The sequence below is a fragment of the Malus sylvestris genome, chromosome 2, assembly GCF_916048215.2.
Source record: "Malus sylvestris chromosome 2, drMalSylv7.2, whole genome shotgun sequence".
NCBI classification, from domain to species: domain Eukaryota; kingdom Viridiplantae; phylum Streptophyta; class Magnoliopsida; order Rosales; family Rosaceae; genus Malus; species Malus sylvestris.
In genome coordinates, this window is record NC_062261.1 from 37,181,780 (window position 1) to 37,202,227 (window position 20,448).

At 38.8% G+C, this 20,448-nt stretch overlaps 3 protein-coding genes across 3 annotated transcripts; 2 read left to right on the forward strand and 1 right to left on the reverse strand.

Annotated features, from left to right (window-relative positions):
- The first annotated feature begins 3,307 nt into the window (after positions 1 to 3,307).
- Positions 3,308 to 6,409, forward strand: LOC126610649 (protein gamma response 1-like). Its single transcript, XM_050278758.1, has 3 exons — positions 3,308 to 3,654; positions 3,969 to 5,111; positions 5,548 to 6,409. Exons 2-3 carry the CDS (start codon positions 3,971 to 3,973, stop codon positions 6,258 to 6,260), a joined length of 1,854 nt encoding a protein of 617 aa, XP_050134715.1. The 5' UTR covers positions 3,308 to 3,654; positions 3,969 to 3,970; the 3' UTR covers positions 6,261 to 6,409.
- A 2,033-nt stretch (positions 6,410 to 8,442) lies between these two features.
- On the reverse strand, positions 8,443 to 9,859 carry LOC126610660 (DNA damage-repair/toleration protein DRT100-like). Its single transcript, XM_050278768.1, has one exon. The coding sequence runs from the start codon at positions 9,728 to 9,730 to the stop codon at positions 8,624 to 8,626; it is 1,107 nt and encodes a 368-aa protein (XP_050134725.1). The 5' UTR covers positions 9,731 to 9,859; the 3' UTR covers positions 8,443 to 8,623.
- Positions 9,860 to 17,173: 7,314 nt separating this feature from the next.
- On the forward strand, positions 17,174 to 20,280 carry LOC126592106 (uncharacterized). The gene is made up of 7 exons (XM_050257867.1): positions 17,174 to 17,369; positions 17,641 to 17,704; positions 18,434 to 18,681; positions 18,767 to 18,985; positions 19,058 to 19,150; positions 19,253 to 19,354; positions 19,477 to 20,280. Exons 2-7 carry the CDS (start codon positions 17,641 to 17,643, stop codon positions 20,101 to 20,103), a joined length of 1,353 nt encoding a protein of 450 aa, XP_050113824.1. The 5' UTR covers positions 17,174 to 17,369; the 3' UTR covers positions 20,104 to 20,280.
- The last annotated feature ends 168 nt before the right edge of the window (positions 20,281 to 20,448 follow it).

The following is a 20,448-nucleotide window of genomic DNA, read 5'->3' on the forward strand; positions in this document are numbered from 1 at the left end:
ATTTTCAAGTGTTAGGCTTTACAAACTTGTTTGGTAGAACTATTTTCAAAAACTGAACTCAAGACTAACTTAAAAATATAGTCTATTTTATAAAAACATAAAAAGTGAGTTTTTAGAATTTTTAAACTTAAACTCACCATTTTCTTTTCTCTCCATCCTCCCCTCTCACTCCAAATCTATATCTATCTCTCATATTTTCTTTTTTTTTTCTTTTTCGTATTTCTTCCAATCCACTCTCTTCATTCTCTTGATTCTTTCTCTCACTCCTCTTCCTCTCTATCTCGTCCGATCCTCTTTTTTTTTTCTCTTTCCTTTAATCATCTCTTACTTTCTTTCCTCCTCTCTCCTCTTTCTGACACACCCCGTCCCGAAGGAGGGTGTGCTGGTCGTCACGTGAGTGTGACGTAACCATTTACACAATTCGAAAGCTTTAAAAAAAAAATACAATTACTAAGATGAAACACCCGATGGTGAGTCCTACTTTTGTGAATTCTGTCAGAACACCGTTGCATTCCTCGTGGCCACCAAAGCTCTGCTATCAAGAACCTGAAGGGGCGCAAAACAAAGTTGAGTGGGTCAGTAAAACAAAGTTTTTCGAAAACTTTTCATTTAAAACATTTCTAACCCCTCGCTGTAAAACCTGTATACTTTCCCAGAAAATAGCATAATAGCATAATACTTTTCATAAATCTCAAATCATCAATTTTTCTCAAAAACCAGAAAGTATGCCATGATATAATTTCAAAAACAGAATGAATGATGCATCAATGTAACAGGTGAAATGGTGAATTAACCGGAGACCCTGCAGTTTGTCCTGTACGGTTAATTCTATAGCTCAACATCCAATCCAACCGGAGTCACCTCGGTAACCTGTACGGCACTACACTGCACATAAGTCGGAACTACCTGAAGTAGTCTGTACGACAAGAATGGTGTAATAATACGCTATAGTGATTCTATCATCAATCATCTGTGCACATAATCTAAGGTCACCTACCAGTCGGAACCACCTCTAGTGGTTTGTACGACTAGCATGGCGGAACCCTCTATCGGTCTGTACGACATGCACCTACTTGGATCCAAGGTGAGCGTGTGGTGCGGTGAATAATATAAGCACTAACACCAGGGGTGCATGTTATGAGCTCTCAACACAATTCACATCATCAATAATTCATATGAATAACATAAAACTCACATGATACTCACCTGTGCGTCCACAACACCAATTCACATATATATATATGCATCAATTATCAATTCATATATCTCATAATATGCATGCATGGCATTTGAAAAACATACTTTCATTTAAACTCAATTTCTGGGAAAAAATATCAATAGTATATAGGTATAAACAGAAATATTTTCCACTCACCTGGAGTTCGCCCAACAACTCCCTAGCACAACACATCAAGGCGTCATGACGATCGGCGCCTAGAACAATAATCAAATCCAACCTCAGAAATCATATCGATAGAATATAATTTATATAAAACACATCACTACGCAGTTCAATCCGGAAGATCTGCAACTCAGATTTCAAATCCATAACTTCCAGAGGTCCACAATATACCTATAGGACAACATCCTAAAATTTCATTACCATCCAACGGTCGGATCTCCGTCAATTTCCAAAACCAAGTGACGGTTAACATTCTATTTTATGAACTTACAACTCCAATTCCGGAAGATCCGTAAATCGTATTCCCGATCCGTAAGTTCCTATAATCCTCAAATATTACGTATTACAACGTATCAAAGTTTGGTGACGATCCGACGGTTGGATCGTCAATTCACATTTTCACCTAACCACTAATCGAAACGAACTTAGGTTCAATTCCTCAATTTACGTTCATCAATTATCAAAAATAAACCTAGAACCTTAAACACATGCTAAGAATGACATTGGCGGGCCATGGGCCACGCGCCGCCGCATGGGCTGCCGCACGGGCCGCTGCGGGTGGCAGTCGGCCGCCCCGGTTCGCCGGAAAATCCAACTATTTCAAAAAATTCTCAAAAAATACAAAATTTAAGATCTCAACGAGTAGAGTAAACTTTTATACCTGAGGTCAAGGCCAATTTGGCCTGGAAACACTTCAAATTCATCAAATTCCGTGCGGACCCTAGAAATGGGTGTGATTCGATTCGGCCTTCAAACTTGCTCCGACGCCTCCACCACTGCCTGGGCTTTGTTCCTGGGTTCTAGGGGAGTCTAGTGGTGGTAGCAATTTGTTGGATTACCTTCACGATTGTCGGATTTTGCCATGGCATCCTCGGAACCCATATTTTCGTTCTACTCGAAATCAAGTTCAAATCCCATAAAATTTGATTGAAAATGGAAGAGGAAAGGACTAGGGAATGATTGGGGATGGTTTCTTAGTCCAATTTCGTGAGAAATCCGGTGGAAAACCACCGAAAAATATGAAGGGATGGAAATGGGTGCACACGGGTCGCGGGTTGGGGAACCCGTTTCCCCCTTTCCCCCGCACTCCACACTCTCTCCTTTCCCTCCTTGCTCCTGCTTCTGATTGGGCAGTCTCTCCCTTCCTCTCCTCTGATTGGGCAACAGACTTCCTCCTTCCCTCTTCTTCTTCTTCTTCTTCTCTTTTCTTCCCCATTTCCCGTTACATACACACACCACAAAACCCTTATACATCTTTTTATTTTTATTTTTATTTTCCTTACATCCAAGCCATCAATTTCAAATTTCCTTTAATCTGGACCATCCAAATTTTAATAATAAAATTTATAAAATGCCCAAACTTCAAACTTTAAAATCTTTTTCGTTATAACTCCAAATAACGAACCGTCAGCGTCCCCACGTTCGTAGCGACGAGTATTACGAGGATAAGTCAAGAAAACAAATCTTAGATGACACGACACAACCATTAACCTTGAATAATGAGCGTGCCTCAAAGGGCATTTTTGTAAAATCCTTTATTAAAACTTTAAAAATTCTTAAAATTAGGGATGGACTGTCACACTTTCTCCCTCTCATGCAACCCTTCTCTTCATAGATTTTTTTGTCTAGTTTAAGTCGTAAGATTTAAAAATTTTAAATTGCAAACCAATCAAGTTTTTAAGTCTTAAAAAAATTGTTTTCAAGAATTATTCTTAAGAAATGTTTTGAGAAATGATAAAAATTTTCAAATAGGATACCAAACAGGTCGCCAAAGATTGGAGATGTTAGTTAAGGAAGTGATGAGTCAGCATGATTAGTTAACTTCAGTATTTATGTATAAATACTCAATGTACACAGATTCTTCAATTAATGGAAAATACATTTCTACACAACTCTCTCTCTCTCTAAACCCTATTTCCTTACTCGCTAAGATTCTATTTTGTACATGGTAAGCGCATGTTTCCTTGTTTTTGACAGTTGTATTTCGCAGCGCCAGTGCAAGTGCAAGCTAACGCGCGCCTAGCAATCGTGCCAGCGAAGCTTCGTTTCAAACGAAAGTATATAAAATTATAACGTCCCGCCAGTCTTCCTTTCAGCTAATTCATTTCCCCTCGCACCCAAGCATGTCCCCTCAAACCCTAGAAGTTGCAGAGCCAATCACAAACACACGCTGACAGAAAGAGCGCGAGCGGAATTTTGAATTCGGCATTCGGAAGGGCCAGAATCCACATTCACTGCAACCAAACAGAACCGTAATGTTCTCCCTGATTCAAATTTCTGTTGTGTTTATTTATTAATTTGAATCTTGAGCTATGTCAGTTCCTCGCAATTTTTTTAGCTTTATTTTGAAATTAAATGAATTTCCTTTGCTTGATTAGTGTGGGTACTCTTAGGCATTGCTCTTTTGATATTTCGGAGATTGTTTGTCACTTGCATTCTGATGAATTTCATTGTTTGTCACTACAGAAATTTATATTTATCGAACACGATGATAATTGTTGCTATGGCTGCTTGTTTTTTTGCTTATTTTTGTATTTGTGTTTGATTTGTTATGTAAAAAATTCAGGGATGGAGTCCCTCAAAGTAGGTTGTGACCCCATTGACAGTGAACGGGATGATGTAGACTATGTCTCTGGGATTAGTACTTTACTTGTTGCCACGATTCAGGAGGCCAAAGACAGGATTTCTCAGATTGAATATGTTTTCTGCAACCAGCTCTATACATATTTCCAATCCAAGTCTAACAGCTTCCAGAAATTTGAAAACCAATGGAAAGAGAAGGAAGATGATCTCTTGCGTCAAATTGAAACGCTTCGAGCTGAAAAGCAACAAACCCTTGAAGAGAACCGCTTACTCAAGCTTGACAAGGGAAATCCGCACAAGGAAAGTGAAGAGAAGGTGAACCAACTACTTGCCGAACTGAAAGGTGTACAGCTCAAAGGTACTGAGCTTGAGCGAATGCTTAAGCAGAAGTCTGCGGAAGTAGATAAGGGAATGGAATTGGAGAGTAAGTTGCTCGGAGTGATTCAATCCAAAGATGCTGACATTATGGATAAGAAAAAACAACTGAAAGAGAATGAAAAAGGTATAAACGCGCTTCTTGCTAAATTGATTGATCTTCAAACTAGAGTTGATGAACTCCAAGAGGAGCTTGGGGAAAAGACTAACCAAATAGCCAATGGAAAGGATCTTGAAGAAAATTTATCTCGAAAGATTGAGCATCAGTCTTCTGACATCGTGAATAAAGAAAGGGTTTTGAATGATCAAGAAGAAGAGAAAAAACTACTTATGGCCAAATTGGAAATTTTGGAAGAAAATGTTAGTAAACTCCAAAAGGAGCTCCTCTCAAAGAACAACGAAGTGGAGGGTTGTTTAAGGGAGAAAAACCTGCTTCTTGCCAAAGTAACTGGTTTAGAGGAGAAAGTTGATGAGCTTCAGGTGGATCTCAGAGGAATGGCGGCTGGTGAAGTGGGCAAAAGAACGGATTCATGTGAAAAGTTACATCAACAAATTGAATCAATGACCTCGGGTTTATTGGCTGAGAGGAAGAAGTATACAGATCTTACTGTTGCTTACAAAAATTTGAAATCTCAACACAATTATCTCCGCACAAAGCTTGGTCTAACTAGGGAGAATATGCAACTGCAGAATAAGTTGGAAGATAGAAGTGATTTGTTGAGAAATGATCAGAATCCATCAACTTCCCATGGTACGATGCTCTTGCTTTTTTCTTCTTTCAACCTTTATTAGTCTTTTGAATATAAATTTGAATACTCTAAGAAAATATTTGTTACTACAAACTTATGGTCATCTGCCAAATGTAGTTTTACTAGATGATTTTGGGTGCACCGATCTTCGTCTGTTACCTTTAATTGAAGTTGTTGTAAGAAATATGTATTATGGGAATTTATGGTGATTTTCCAAACATAGCTTTACCAGATGATATTGGGATGGTTGTTCTTTGTATTTTACTTTTGAATTGAAGTCCGAGTGCTATCCTTTACTTTTAAGGACATTTTCGATTCCTAGGTTTATGTAATTGGGGAATAGCATGCATGCACATAGCTTTAGCCTGTGGTTGGGTTTTCCTAGTGATTTCACTTCTGGCACCCTAGTTTGAATGATTCATCTATTGCAAATTGTAGAAGTTGTAGAGAAAAATCAGAATGGTTCTGCAGCAGCTTTATGCACAAAAAATGCGAGGAATGAAATCAGTTGTAACAATAACTCGGAGGATGTGAAAGGAGGCAAGCCAATTCAAGCAACTAGTCCTATCTCTCCTACTTCCTTCTTCCCCATTGCACCAAAATGCCCTCCCTCATCAAAATCTACCCTAGTAGCTGGGAGAAAACGGCCTGCTTCCAGCTGGGTGGATACTAGGTCCCGTCAAGGCCAAGATGGGCGTGACCCTCACGATGATTTTCTTGATACTCCACTTGAGAACATCAGAGGAAACTTGAACAAAGCCACAAAGGAACAGGTTCCTGATCGTCCAGTTCCAGCTCCAAATGACATGAGTCTAGATAGCTCAGATGATGAAACGCAGGATGTGAATGCTGTAATTAGGCCACACAAGCAACAATTGCCAGTTCCAGTGCCCGGTAAAAATGGCTTCAAGTTTGTGGAACCTGTGAGAAAGAAAGCTGAGCGGGAAAATTTGAAAGGAGTTGAATGCAAGCAGTGCAAAAAGTTCTATGACGCTGTCCTTCCCAACGACGGCGGTGGTAAGGACACTGATAATAATAAGCATAATTTTCGCTGTGAGCACCATGAAGGTGTTTCTCGTCATCGGTATAGGTATGCTCCCCCTCTTACTCCAGAAGGATTTTGGAATATTGGATTTGAATCCGAAATGTGATAGTGAGAAATTTTTTATTCATTTTTTCTTTAATAGAGCATTGACTTGTATCGATATTTACTTTCATATAAAAAAAGGTCCATACTTGTCAAATAACTCTTTCCCCAGAAATTTGTCAATTCTATAAAGAGTAGTTTCATAATTTGTCATCCTATTGTAGTATTCGAATTTTCATTTCAGAATTTGGGAATATAGAATCATCTGCTAAGTATTTTAGGTTGAGAACAAAACACTATGGAACTTCCTTGGTTTTGAAAAGCTTAATTGTTCTGATAATGCGTCGAAAGTTAGCAATTATAAAACTCTTTAGCATTGCTTGCTGTTTAGTGCGTACCATTTATATAGGCTGAAAAATACATAATTACGTGCATAATTAGGTTAAGTGAGCAACACCAGTCCCTCTTCTGTGCTGTGGTAGACATTTTGTCAAGTTCGGAAAGGGGTGTTACTTGTTAGTACTTGCCTGTTGTATGAATAATTTAATAAAGACTAGAATCAAATTGCGTTCATAACTAATCATTTTCTGTATTATGATGAAATCTTATCTCGATAAAAGCTCTTCGGGTTAGCTCAAGTGCTAAGAGAGGGTGGGATAACAAGTTAGGATTGGGGTTAAGCCTATGGTTTGATTCCCGTTTGTTAGGTAATTAGGTTAGGATTAGGACAAGTCTGTAGTACATTTATGATGAAGCATGGGACGAGGAAGACGTCCCCATAACCGTATTTAAGGACGTTTGGTAAGTTTTACAGACTGTCTGTGCTGGTCTCTATTGAATTATTGGGAGCCCTATTCCTTTCAATTATCCAATTTTGGCCTCTGTGAATCCAAAGTGGTCCTGTGACTCTTGTCCCTCAATGGGGTATGGTGGGTGGGTGTAAATGGGTAAACCCGCGCAAGTTAGCCAAACCATGCTCGTATTTGCTACCGTGCGGCTGGGAGTTAACTGTTAACTGTCTGTACTGTGAATTGATGGGGGCAGTGTCAGACTATTTTAGTAAGTAAATTGGAGAGTGGGCCGCAAATAGTTAAGAGGAGAGCATGTACTCTGGACATGCATATGCATGTGATGTGTGTTTATTTGCTGTGTGAGATCCTTGACCTAAATGGAACATAAATGGTGGCAGCTACCCTTCTTACATATGTTGAATTTTTGTTTGGATATTTAGTAAAGTAAAGAGCAGTGTTAAGTTAGGTTACGCGGCTGATTTCTGACCGTTGATGCATGTGCGTAGGGTACGTGTGTGCGCATCAATAGTTTATGCATGACTGATTGACTGTAGCTGTCTTACAATTTGACCAATGCATCAATGGTCTGTGCATGAACGGTTGACTGTAACATTGTTTAGTCTTATATCTACATGTCTTATAACGTTACAAACCTTATTGTGTGTTAACAGCGCATGAAGTACTGACCATAACATTGTTAATTACCGTATCAGTGTATTTGAATGCCTTGCTTTCTGTTCTATAGTATGGCAAAGACTGTTTCAAACTTTTCCATTCCCTTTTTTAAGACATGAAATTGAAAATAAAGAAGGAAAACTTTGGAGCTTTGAGATTTGTAGCATCCTAACTTTCTGAGTCATATTAAAGCATTATCGCATTGTCCCTCAATTATTCCGTGTCATTCATCATAGTGATATAAGTTGCGGGCAATCTTTTCCCACCCACTTCGAATCTCTCTGTTGTGTGAAACTTATGATGCCTTTCACTGCTCTCAAGTCAAAAAGGAAAAAGAACAAAAAAAGTAGATACATAAACATAAATTAAATTGTAAACCAACTTACTCTAAATTCTATCAATTTAATCGTTTCTGAAATGTTATGTTTTCAAACTGCTTTCGCATTGGTCATGTTATATTTACATTTGAAAACATAACGAACAATTTCATACACAATCACATGTAAGCTGCATTTAAAATTTGAGAGTTGTTATTTGCATTTCGAAATTAACCATCATGCACATTACTCCAAGAAAGAGATGAAAATTTGAGAGTTGTTATTTGCATTTTGAAATTAACAAGTAGATAATACCATTTCCCATGCAAATAATACAGAAAATATTCAAACAAATAAAGTGGGTGATGGTTTTGCTTACTCACCTCACTTAACACTCACTAAAAAATTATTGTACGTGCATGCATCTGCATTTCTGTATTTTTCTTTGTCCTTTTCAACCAAATTGTATAGAACTTAATACTTTTTTTATAAAATTAATAAAAAAAAAGAGATTAAGCCACGTAATAAATCTTACAATTACACATAAATTATATAAAATTAAAAATGTGCATTTGCCCGGAACTTCGGAGCGAGACGGACCGATACGATAACTTATACAATCCAAACCGGCCGAAACGAGACGATCAACAGGTACTCAGCGGGTTCCCGCAGAGGCAATCATTGTTGGCAAACGACGACGCTCCGAGGTGATCGAACGGGTTCCCCACAGGAATCGCCCCGCACAGGTGGTTGTGGCTCAGATCCAAGTGCCCGATATATTTCGCCGACGATAACGAACCGGGAATCGAACCCTTCAATTTGTTGTACGACAAATCGAGCACCATAAAGTATGAATTTTCGTGGAAAACGTCCGGTATGTTACCTTCAAACCCGTTTCGGCTCATATTCAAGATCCCCAAACCCCGATTGCTCAAAAGGGACGCCGGTAATTGACCAGAAAACGAGTTTCCGTCCAAATTCAACGTCGAAAGAACCCGCATTTTCCCGAGACAATCCGGTACGCGACCCGATAATTGGTTCCTGGACAGGTCCAGGTCGGCCAACCGGTTCATGTTGCCGATGGAGTCCGGGATTGACCCGGTGAGCTGGTTCCGGTACAGCAGAGCCCGGCTGAGCATCTTGAGTTTTCCGAAATCGGCCGGTATCTCGCCCGAGATTTGGTTGTTGCTGAGGTCCAGGTGCATTAGCCCTGAGAGGCTCACGAGACTCGCCGGAATCTTACCGGAGATCTGGTTATCGGCGAGGTTGAGGACCGTGAGCATCTTGAGGTTGCCGATATTGGCCGGAATCCCGCCCGAAATCTTGTTTCCAACAAGGTCGAGGACTCGGAGATTGGAGAGGGTGGCGACGCATTGGGGAATCTCGCCGGTGACTCCCTTCCAGTCGGCTAGAACGAGGGTGGTGAGACGGTCGAGGCTGCAAATTTTGGGTGAGATAGAGCCGGACATAAACCCGGACTGGCCTGATTTCGTGAGTATCGGGTCTTCCGACTCGCCTCGGAGATTAATGTCGAAGACTCGGCCGGTTGTGGGATCGCAGCTGACTCCGTACCAGTTTACGCAGCAATCTGTTCCGACCCAAGAGTTGAAGATGCCCAAGGAGGAATCGGTGAGGCCGGTTTTGATGGATTGAAGTGCTGCTAGGTCTGATGGCGAACAAGAAGAGCTCACTGTTGAGACAGTGGCACAGAATGTTGCCACTGAGATTAAGAGCAACCTCACCATCTTCATGGCAGAGAGAGAGAGAGAGAGAGAGAGAGAGAGAGAGATGGAAGGGGAGATGGGGGTTTGGAAGTTGATGGAGTGAGAGTGATAATATAAGCAGGAGCAGCAGCAAGGATACGGGAGAGAGGAAGAGAGGGACAGAGGTTCAGCGTGCATGTGATTAAAAGTTGTTTTAAGGATTTAATTGAATATGGATTAGCACATGCAAATGCTGATTAACAACACATGCGTTGGTGCATGGACACTAATTAATACATTTTAGTTAGTTTTGGTGAATGAATCCCATGTAATCTAATAAGACTCATTTACCAAAGCAAATTGGTTTGGTTGTGAAAACTTTGTGCTAAAACTAAAGCCCTAAAAGCTCAAGGTAATTTTAAGAGACTGATTTCTGTGTTTTCACCTTCCACCTTTTGCACATTCCTTTCAAATCTTGTCATTCTTTTTGTTGAATACAAAAGTTGAAAATAAAGAAGATAAAAGTGAAAAGTGAAAAGCGACGTGCATGAATCATTTGTCTTAAAAAAAAAAGAATCAATGCGGAATTTGCAATGAAATCCTTAACCCAATCGATATAATCACCTTTGTGACCTTGTGATTTCCTCAAACAAATAAGCTAAGAATCCACCATAGGAAGAGGCTCCACATTTTCTTTTCTTTTATTTTCTTTTTAAATGGACTAGCTGCTGTCTTTGCTATGGTACTCTACAGTTTCGGGGGCCGAGAAGATTCACATAGACATTTCATCATCCCTCTGGCCACTATCATGTAATTCACCAACACTAGAAATTGAACCCACAACGTTCCCAACCACTAAGTCATCCTGTTGTGGTTTCGTCTCCATATCTTTTGAGTTCCTCCTAATCAATCACAAGACATGTTTGAAATGAAATCACAAGTTTCCATTGACGAGTAAAGCAAAGCGTGATAAATTGATAATCCAATCCACATATATGTCCCCACCATGATCTCAATGTTAAATTAGATTTCAAATCCAATGATTGAAGGGCTTTTTCTCTCCTAATTATATTTGTGTCCCTACCTTACCTTAGTGTATATAATCATCATCCAACCAATTAAACAAGTCGTTTTAGGAATTTACTAAGCAATACTATACACATCATATAATGTCGGTCATGAGTTATAATCACCCTAATGATTTCTGACACCGAAAGATAATTTTTTTTACAAAAACCATTTTGAATTTTACTTTGTCAATTAATTACATCCCCATCTGCTTCTCAAGTGATGCAATGATCAATTCACCTAGCTATGTACTCCTTTCTCATTTGACAATTTTGTTTGACATTGGTCCATTATGCAATTTAAGACAGTTTATTAGGCATCTAATTATTTTCCAATAAATAAATAGACCAAGCTTTTTAGTTACACACTACAATTATAAGTTATAACAATGTTAACTGAACCATCTAACCGTCTATAATTTAGTAAATTTTCTACAAAGTTGATTTCTAAAGAGTTACCTAAACAGTATACGATTTCGATCATGTGGCCACATAGCAATTATATGAAGATGGTCCAAAAGAAAAAAAAAAAAAAAAGCTAAAAAAACCAGTCCTAAATTGATCACATCATGCATGTATACTAAAATTCTTTATATATTATTCAAGACTTATTCTTCCCATTGGTCTTTTGTTTTGTTTTCTTTTAGTCCACTAGCAATTATATGTTTATGTTTATGAAGGTGGGTAATTGGAAGATAAAAACGGTTAGAAATATTAGTCAAGGGAAAAAAACAACAGGATCCCTAAGCTAGCTATTATGCCTAAGAATTTGTTAAATGATTGTGTTTGCCATTTTTTTGGGCTCCCACCTTTTGGAAATAGTGCTAATTAGGGTTTATTTTGGGATTTTATTTTCTGATGTTATTCTTCTCATCACGGAGGGAAATATATATTGTACAAGATTGATTTACAAGGAAAGAAACACCAAAAAATACCTATCCTAATTACATCCTTATTACAAGGACCCAAACAGGTAACTAAGCTAATTACAAAGGTCAACTCTCCAACACTTCCCCTCAAGTTGGTGCATAAATGTTGTTCATGCCCAACTTGACGAGAGAGTTGTAGAACGCTTGATTGGCCACATCTTTAGTTAAAATGTTCGCTAATTGATCCTCTGACTTTACAAACGGGAATTAAATCCTTAATGAAGTGTCTGTCAACTTCCACATGTTTCGTGCAATCATGCTGGATTGCGTTGTGTGAGATATCAATCGCTGCTTTATTATCACAAAACAAATTTGAAGTCGACATTGAAGGACACTCGAGTTCTGCTAGTAACCTCCGAAGCCATAATAATTCACATACTCCTTTTGCCATACCTCTGTATTCCGCCTCTGCACTTGATAAGGCAACCACTTTTTGTTTCCTACTCCGCCAAGTCACTAAATTCCCCCCCCCCACAAATGTAAAGCAACCCGATGTGGACCGTTGATCAGTAATATTCCCTGCCCAATCTGCATCGGTATAACCTTCTATCCGGCAATGACCATTCTTGGAAAACATGATGCCTCTACCCTAGGAGGACTTTAGGTATCATAGAATGCGTTCAACCGCACTCATATGCATATCACTCGGGGAATGCATAAATTGACTAACAACACTACTGCATATGCAATATCAGGCATAGTATAAGATAAATAAATTAACCTCCCAACTAACCTTTGATAACGATCTCGATTAGTGGGAACTTGATCAGGGTGCACGACAAGATGGTGATTTTGGACTATAGGGGTGTCAACCGGTTTACAATCAAGCATGCTGGTTTCATCTAACAAGTCAAGAACATATTTTCTTTGAGATATAAATATACCTTGTTTAGATCGAGCTACTTCTATACCCAAGAAATATTTCAATCCACCAAGATCTTTCATCTCGAACTCAGTTGCTAATTAATCTTTCAACCTTGAGATTTACTCTTTATCACACCTGTAACAATCATATCATCTACATAAATAATAAGTGTCGTCAATTTACTCATTCGACGTTTCAAGAAAAGTGTATTATCAGAATTGCTCTGCTTGAACCCATACTTCATCATAACCGTCTGAAACCAACCAAACCATGCCCGAGGTGATTGTTTCAATACATACAATGCCTTATTCAACTTACACACCATTTCGGGTTGTGAAACCAATGCATAACCAGGTGGAATGTCTATATACACTTCTGCTTTAAAATTACCATGTAAGAAAGCATTTTTCACATCAAATTGTTGTAATGGCCAATCCAAATTATTGGCCAATAAAAGTAACACTCTTACCGTATTAATCTTTGCTACCAGAGCAAATGTTTCTGTATAATCAACACCATATGTCTGAGTGTATCCCTTGGCCACCAATTGTGCTTTGTATTGTTCAATCAACCCATCAGCTTTGTACTTGATGGTGTACACCCATCAACATCCCACTCTCTTATTTCCTCGGGGTAGCAGAACTAAATCTCATGTTTGATTTTTCTGAAGTGCATCCATTTCTTCCTCCATTGCCTTGGTCCATCGATCATTAAATAGTGCCTCATTCAATGAACTTGGTGTGCTATCATTGGATATTTGTTGTACAAAAGCTTTGCTGGGTTCTAATAATTTATGTGATGACATATAATTTAGAGCATTTCGTTGTTTCTGGTGAATATCGATTGGGCGGTTTTCCCTAGTTGTGCCTGAAAGGTAACTGATAATTCGGAACATCAGATACATCAATTGGGATAGTAGATCTTACCTCAAGAATATTCTCTGGAGTATGGTCATCTGGTGGTACTATATTTTGAGACGAGGGTGGTCATTTGGTGGTACTATATTTTGAGACGAGGGGGAGTAGTATCAGTAAAAGTCTCAAGATCGGCAAGTGGCAGCACTGTTGTCGTGGGTAAGGATGGCACTGTTGTGCCTGCCACTGGTTCTGTGGGTAGCGATGCTGCTTCTGTTGGCTGGGCTGGTAGTGCAACCACTGCAGGCTCGATTAATGGGTCGGCTAATAATGGCAATGGAAGATCAGGGGTAGCATCCATGGTCCAAACCTATTTGTCATGCAGTGTCTCCCCTTGAAGATGAGGGTTGGAAGAAGCCGAAGAGTAATACATCTCAGACTCGAAAAAAGTAACATCCATGGTAGTATACATCCGACGTGAAGAAGGGTGGTAGCAACAATACCCTTTCTGATGTAGTCCATACCCCATGAAAATGCAACGGAGAGCATATGAAACAAGTTTTGTCCGTTGATTTTTATGTAGATGAACAAAGGCAACACATCCAAAAACTCGCGGTGGGAGCACTAAAACGGACTATAAAGGCACGAATGTAGCAAGAACTTGCAAAGGTGTAAGAAAATTCAATACTTTGGATGGCATGCGGTTGATAAGGTAAGTGGCAATCTGAAGAGCAACATCCCAAGAGGAGCGAGGAACAGGCACCCCAATCAATAACGATCGAGCCGTTTCTAATAGATTGCGATTTTTGCGCTCAGCCACCCTATTATGTTGAGGAGTTTAAGGACAAGTAGTCTAGTGGAGGATTCCATGATTAGTTAAATAATGTGTAAAATCATTATTAACATATTCACCACCATTATCAGAATGCAAAATCCGGATTTTAGTAGAAAAATGTGTCTGAACCATGGTGTGGAATGTCTTAAACACCAGAAACACATCACTTTTATGCTTAAGAAGGTATAACCATGTCATCCGTGTGCAATCATCTATGAAAGTCATAAACCACCTAATAACAGATGAAGTAGTAATCGGAGATGGTCCCCAAACATCTTAATGAACAGGACCAAAAGGAATAACACTTTTATTAGAATTCAACATATAAGAAACATGGTGACTCTTGGCAAGTACGCAAGTGTCACATTTAAAGTCTGAAACCGAACAACCAACAAATAAATCCAGAAACATATGTTGTAAATAACTGAAAGACGGATGACCTAAACGGTGATGCCATAACCATATCTGACGCCGTTTGTGATCAACGGTTCATTGGGAGAGATTGACCAGTCCTGTACTGACATCGTCCACAAAATAGAGATCCCCCTTCTTAGTACCACGACCAATTATCTCATTCGTGAGAATATCTTGAATAAGACAAAACTTCGGATACAATAGTACAGAACAGTTCAATTGCTCAGTAGCTTGGCTAGGAGACATCAATTTATGCTTTAGTGAAGGTACAAGTAGTGTATGCGGCAAAGAGAGGGTATGTGTGAGGTGTACAGTGCCATCGCCAGTTACCGGTGAGGTGACACCATTAGTATTAGTAATATTTTGTCGAAGTGGAACAATGTCACAAGCTAAATCAGTGGGGTCATAGGTCATATGGTCTGTGGCACCGAAGTTCATGATCCAACCAGATTGAGTATCACAATTATTCATATTAAAAACATAACCACAGTCACCTGAGGACTCCAGAGGCATATCGGAAGAACTCGAAACATGAAGAGGATTCATGGTAGGGTCAGTTCGAGTTGTAGTGTTTAGTATAAGGGTAGGATTGGTTAGGATGAAATTGTTTCCACTATAGGGTGGTGGTAGGTTCTCCATGGGAGGGCTGAGTTTGCTTGAGGGAACGGGTAGAGCATAAATCCTAGGATCTCTGCTTTGATACCATACTGATTATGGCTTATTTTGGGATTTAATTTTCTGATGTTATTCTTCTTGTCAAGGAGGGAAATATATATTGTACAAGATTGATTTACAAAGAAAGAAAGACCAAATAATATCTATCCTAATTACATCCTGATTACAAAGACCCAAACAGGTAACTAAGCTAATTACAAAGGGCAACTCTCCAACAAATAGATTTTCCAATTCATGGAGTCCCTATTCGTGTCTTACCCTATTGTGTTTGTATACAATGATATTATTTATACTATGTAGATGGAAAATAAATCAGTATTAAACCCATCATTTACAAGACTTGAATTTAAAATTTCTACTAAACTGTAGTACAAACTGGCCCGACTCTGAAACTTTTTTAGCATTATAAGATGGGGATGGAACATGTTTTGGTCGTTGGAAGTTTGTCCCCACTGCTGCTCTGCATGTTTAATCAGTCATGCATATGTGGCATTGGTCGGCAAGCCGGATAGGGAGTGCTGTATGGAGGTTCATTTATTTCGGCATTCATTATTTATTTGCTCTTCTTTTCCTTCCCATTTTTTTCTTTCCCAGTTAAAGGATTGAAAACCTGCAGGTTCACTTAATTAAGCAAGACTTATTCTCTTAATTTACCAATGAAACCAATACCTTAGATTTGAGTCACTATATATATCGTACACTTATATTATAAAACTTATAACTGTATAATACGTGATAAGTCTTTCAAATACACGTAAAAATTTCTCCTTATCAAGGGCCGATTAAGTAGAAGTCAAGCTTTTAGCACATACGCAAAAAGATAAATAGTCTAAAAGTTAAAGCATACAAAACTTTTTGGTACACATAATTTGATTGGAATAGATAATTTTGAAGGTGAAGGAGAAAGGGAAGTTAATTACCATTACTACAAAATTAGCTCGGAGAGTGGTGATGGTTTTATACAATATGATGTTGGATAAGACTCTTCCAACCCAACAGGATCCTCTTCAGATCATTTTGGTGAGGATCTTGGGGATCCGTAAATCGTGTCCGTTCATCGTACATCGTGCAATCAATTTTTTTTTCTTCAGGTACTGTTTATATTTAATTTCAAATAAAAATATTTAAAATGATGTCTGACCGCACGATATACGATGAACGAATATGATTCATGGATTCCCAGAATCCCCACAAGGAGGATCCGGCGAGAACCCGGATTCCTTTCTAGCAGGTAATTTACCTAGTGTCAAATAATAAAGCAATAGTGTCGGTTAGATTAGACATACCAACAGGATCCTCTCTGGATCATTTGTGAGGATTATGGGGATCCGTGAATCGTGTCTGTTCATTGTACATTGTGCGGTTAGTTTTTGTCAAGTACTGTTTGTGTTTAATTTTAAATAAAAATATTTAAAATAATTTCTGACCACACGATATACAATGTACGATGAATGGACACGATTTGAGAATCCCCAAGATCATCACAAAGAGGATCTGGATTCTTACCTGGTGGATCCTCTGAGGATCCTCTTTGTGAGGATTCTGGGGATCCTTAAATCGCGTCCGTTCATCGTACATCATGTGGCCAGTTTTCGTCAGGTACTAATCATATTTAATTTAAAATAATTTCTGATTGCAAGATGTACGATAAATGGACACGATTTAAGAATTCCTATAATTCTCACAAAGAGGATCCTCCCTCAACATAAACAGCAAATGTCGGACATAACCGACATTAGCTCACTTTTAATCTGACACCAATGTGAAGCGGCAAAATTCCCGCCCATATGTGCCTTAACTTTGAAGAGCGCATTCATGTTGGATAGTGACTTTTTACAAAGGATTTTTTAGGTATTTTATATTCTAGTGTGTCGGATATGAGGATTTATCCGACATGAAATTTGACCCTATTTCAAAACCTTCGGGCATCTCCTTCTCCTTCACCTTCACCTTCGCTTCCCTTGGAACTGCGCCGCTGCTCCTTCCCTTGGAACCCTCGGGCATCTCTTTTCCAGCCTCGCCGCCGCTGCTCTTCATCTCCTTACAAGGTATTCTGCTGTATTTTGCTGCTAATTGGTACAAAATTAGGGCTTTCAGATTCTACCTAAATTTTGTTATTGATTTGGTACAAAATTAGGGTTTTCGATCGTTGTTATTGAATTGGTACAAAATTAGGGCTTTCAGATTCTACCTAAATTAGGGATTGGAGGATTAATCTCATTTATCTTTCGAATAGTTATATGTACTATTGTGTTCTTTTTAAGGAAATTAAACTGTGTAATGAAAATCAGTGTTTTTTTTTTATCCCATTTATTTTAGATGAGTACTAATGATGAAGCTGTGGATGAACAATTCGAGGAGCAATCTGAGCATTCCGAAAGTGGTGAGTTTTAGAGTATTTGTAGATTATTTTTATTTGCTAGTAAAACACCACAAAATGCTTCGTTGGCGAAACAAATATATATGAAGTATATTGATTAGTCTACTTTCCATTCAAATGAGGAGAATTATACTTGGTTATTCACTCACCATCCAACCATATTACTTTATGAGGATCACAGAATCAATAGACTTCATATATATTTCTTGTTCAACTTTGAGCTGGTTGTTCAGTACTAAAGGACGGATTACAAGACTTCCGTAAAACTAGAAACTTGAGGTTTCGGGTTCAAAACCCGCTGCTAGTGTGAAGCAAGACTTGTGGCATCTCTAAGGTACCGTTTGGTACGTGGGACGGGACGGAACGGGATGAGCCGTTCCGTCCCACGTTTGGTGTGCCTAAAAAATGTGGAATGGGTTGTCCCATGGGACGAAATTTGGCTGATTTTTCGTTCCACCTCTTCCCTCTGGAACGATCCGTTCCACATCCGTGGAATACAAATTTATAACATTTTATGACAAAATTTCTCCTTATTTTTTTCAATATTTATATCATATGTTCCGTCCCATCCCGTTCCGTCCCGTCTGCGTACCAAACGGTACCTAAGAGTCTTTCTAGCCTTCAAAAAAAGTAGATAACCGTAACTTTTCACCAGTTGTCTTTCTTTTAAATATATATATTTCTCGTTATGTACACTTTTGTGCATTACAAATATTTGATTTTATTGATAAGGAATGATGCTTCAATTGAGAACTCAACGCAAAACTCGTGGGCCTGGCAAAATAAAATGGGCCAGCAAAGATGGGAGAGGAAAAGAATATTGTGAATTTGGTCCGACTGGGAAATGCATTAGTGCCAATAGTGTCAACTTTTCTAAGTTGATTGCGTCTGAGGTCAAGGATCCCAGAAATCTTCCTTTGAAGACTGATTGGCGATTGATTGATGAAGATGTCAAGGAAGTTTTCTGGAATACAATACGTGTATGTATTTTGTTGTACATTTAAATAACATCATTAGCAAAATACTTATAAACATAATTAACTAGCTTTTTTTTTTTTAATGTAGGACACTATTGCTTTTCGTGATGAAGATCTGGTTAAAATGCCCCTCATCCGCCTTATGACGCTTTCTATTGCCGAGCATGCACATAAAGAATATAGGAATTATTTGAAGAAAATCTTCTACAGTCGCAGACAAGGGGAGGATCGCTTACAGTGTCCTCCTAATGTGGATCCCGGCCAGTGGGTGGAGATGGTGCGATATTGGGATAATCCAAAAACGATGGTAAAAAAATTTACGATATAATCTTCAATATTGATTTACATTCGTTTGATATTTTCTTTTCTTACTTTTCAGGAGAAGGCTGAAAAAAATAGGATCAATCGTCAAACCAAAACTATGAACCACACAACAGGATCAAAGACATTTGTCAGAGTTCGGGAAGAATATGTGTGTGTAGTTCATTAGTAACTTATTAATATACAATTTGTTTAATATTATGTATTATGATTGAAAATTATTTGTTTTGTTTTCATTGACTTATAATTTAAGAGGAAGGAGCATGGAGAAGAACCAGATCCTATTGCTTTCTTTCGCATGACCCATTCACGGAAAGATAGTACATGGGTTGATGAAACGGCTCAACAAAAAGGGGTATTTGATTTTATAAATATTTGTGTTTTCATTTATCTTATGACTGATAATCTTTCAATTTATTTATCTTTGTCTTGTGACTACTAATCTTTCATTTTTATTTTTAAATGTTATATGGTAAGGCATCTATGGAGAGTGTCGTTCAATCTAAGGTTGAGGATGGAGGAGAAGACACTCCTGAACTTCGAACTCAAGTCTATGTCGAGGAGATGGGTCCTGAGAATAGGAATAGAGTTCGAGGTTATGGACATGGGGTGACACCAGTGATGGTGCCGTATGCTGCTACTGGTTCATCAAAGAGATCATCGAGTAGTCGAGAAGCCATTGTGCAGGCTGAGAACCTTAAATTGAGGAGGAATGAAGAGGCTCGTACTACAGAGTTAGATGAGTTAAAGACCCAGCTTCAGCAAATACAGGCGACGCAGCAGCAGATGAACCAGCAGCAGCAGATGATGATGATGATGTTTATGCAAGGTATGCAGCAGCCACAGACTTACCTGCCATGCCCCCTGGCACCACAGCATTCGGAGAGAGAGGGAGGGAGAAGGGGGGAGAGCAGTCGTTATCTTCAGCAAATACAGGCAGCGCAGCAGCAGATGAACCAGCAGCAGATGATGATGATGATGTTTAGGCAGGGTATGCAGCAGCCACAGACTTACCCGCACAGCCCTCAGGCATCACAGCATTCAGAGAGAGAGGGAGGGAGAAGGAAGGAGAGCAGTCGCAAAAAGATGAGAAGGAAGAAGTAGGGAGGAGGGAGCGCAGAGAGGAGGAAGGAGAGCTCGTCGAAAGATGAGAATGAAGTAGGAAGTAGAGATTTTCTGAGTGTGTCCGGTACACGGAATGACTTTGATCTAGTAAAATTTTCATCTGCAACATTATTAAACTCTTAAATTCTTAAAATATGTCTCGAGTTTTCAACTCTACTCCACGTTTTTTCATTTTCAAGTTAAGCAATTCTCCCCAATAACCTAAAATTCTAACATGTCCTGTTAAAAGGAATATTCCACCAACGAAAACATATTTTTTATTTTTGTCAAATAATAGATTTTATTAAATTAGATGTTAGATTAGTCATCATCGGTCGAATTCAT

Coding starts and splice junctions, on each gene's coding strand:
- LOC126592106 (XM_050257867.1), top strand. CDS start 17,641: ATGAGTACTAATGATGAAGCTGTGGATGAACAATTCGAGGAGCAATCT. Junction 18,682..18,766: donor TTTTCTGGAATACAATACGT/GTATGTATTTTG, acceptor TTTTTAATGTAG/GACACTATTGCTTTTCGTGA. Junction 19,151..19,252: donor TCAGAGTTCGGGAAGAATAT/GTGTGTGTAGTT, acceptor TTATAATTTAAG/AGGAAGGAGCATGGAGAAGA.
- LOC126610660 (XM_050278768.1), bottom strand. CDS start 9,730: ATGAAGATGGTGAGGTTGCTCTTAATCTCAGTGGCAACATTCTGTGCC.
- LOC126610649 (XM_050278758.1), top strand. CDS start 3,971: ATGGAGTCCCTCAAAGTAGGTTGTGACCCCATTGACAGTGAACGGGAT. Junction 5,112..5,547: donor GAATCCATCAACTTCCCATG/GTACGATGCTCT, acceptor TGCAAATTGTAG/AAGTTGTAGAGAAAAATCAG.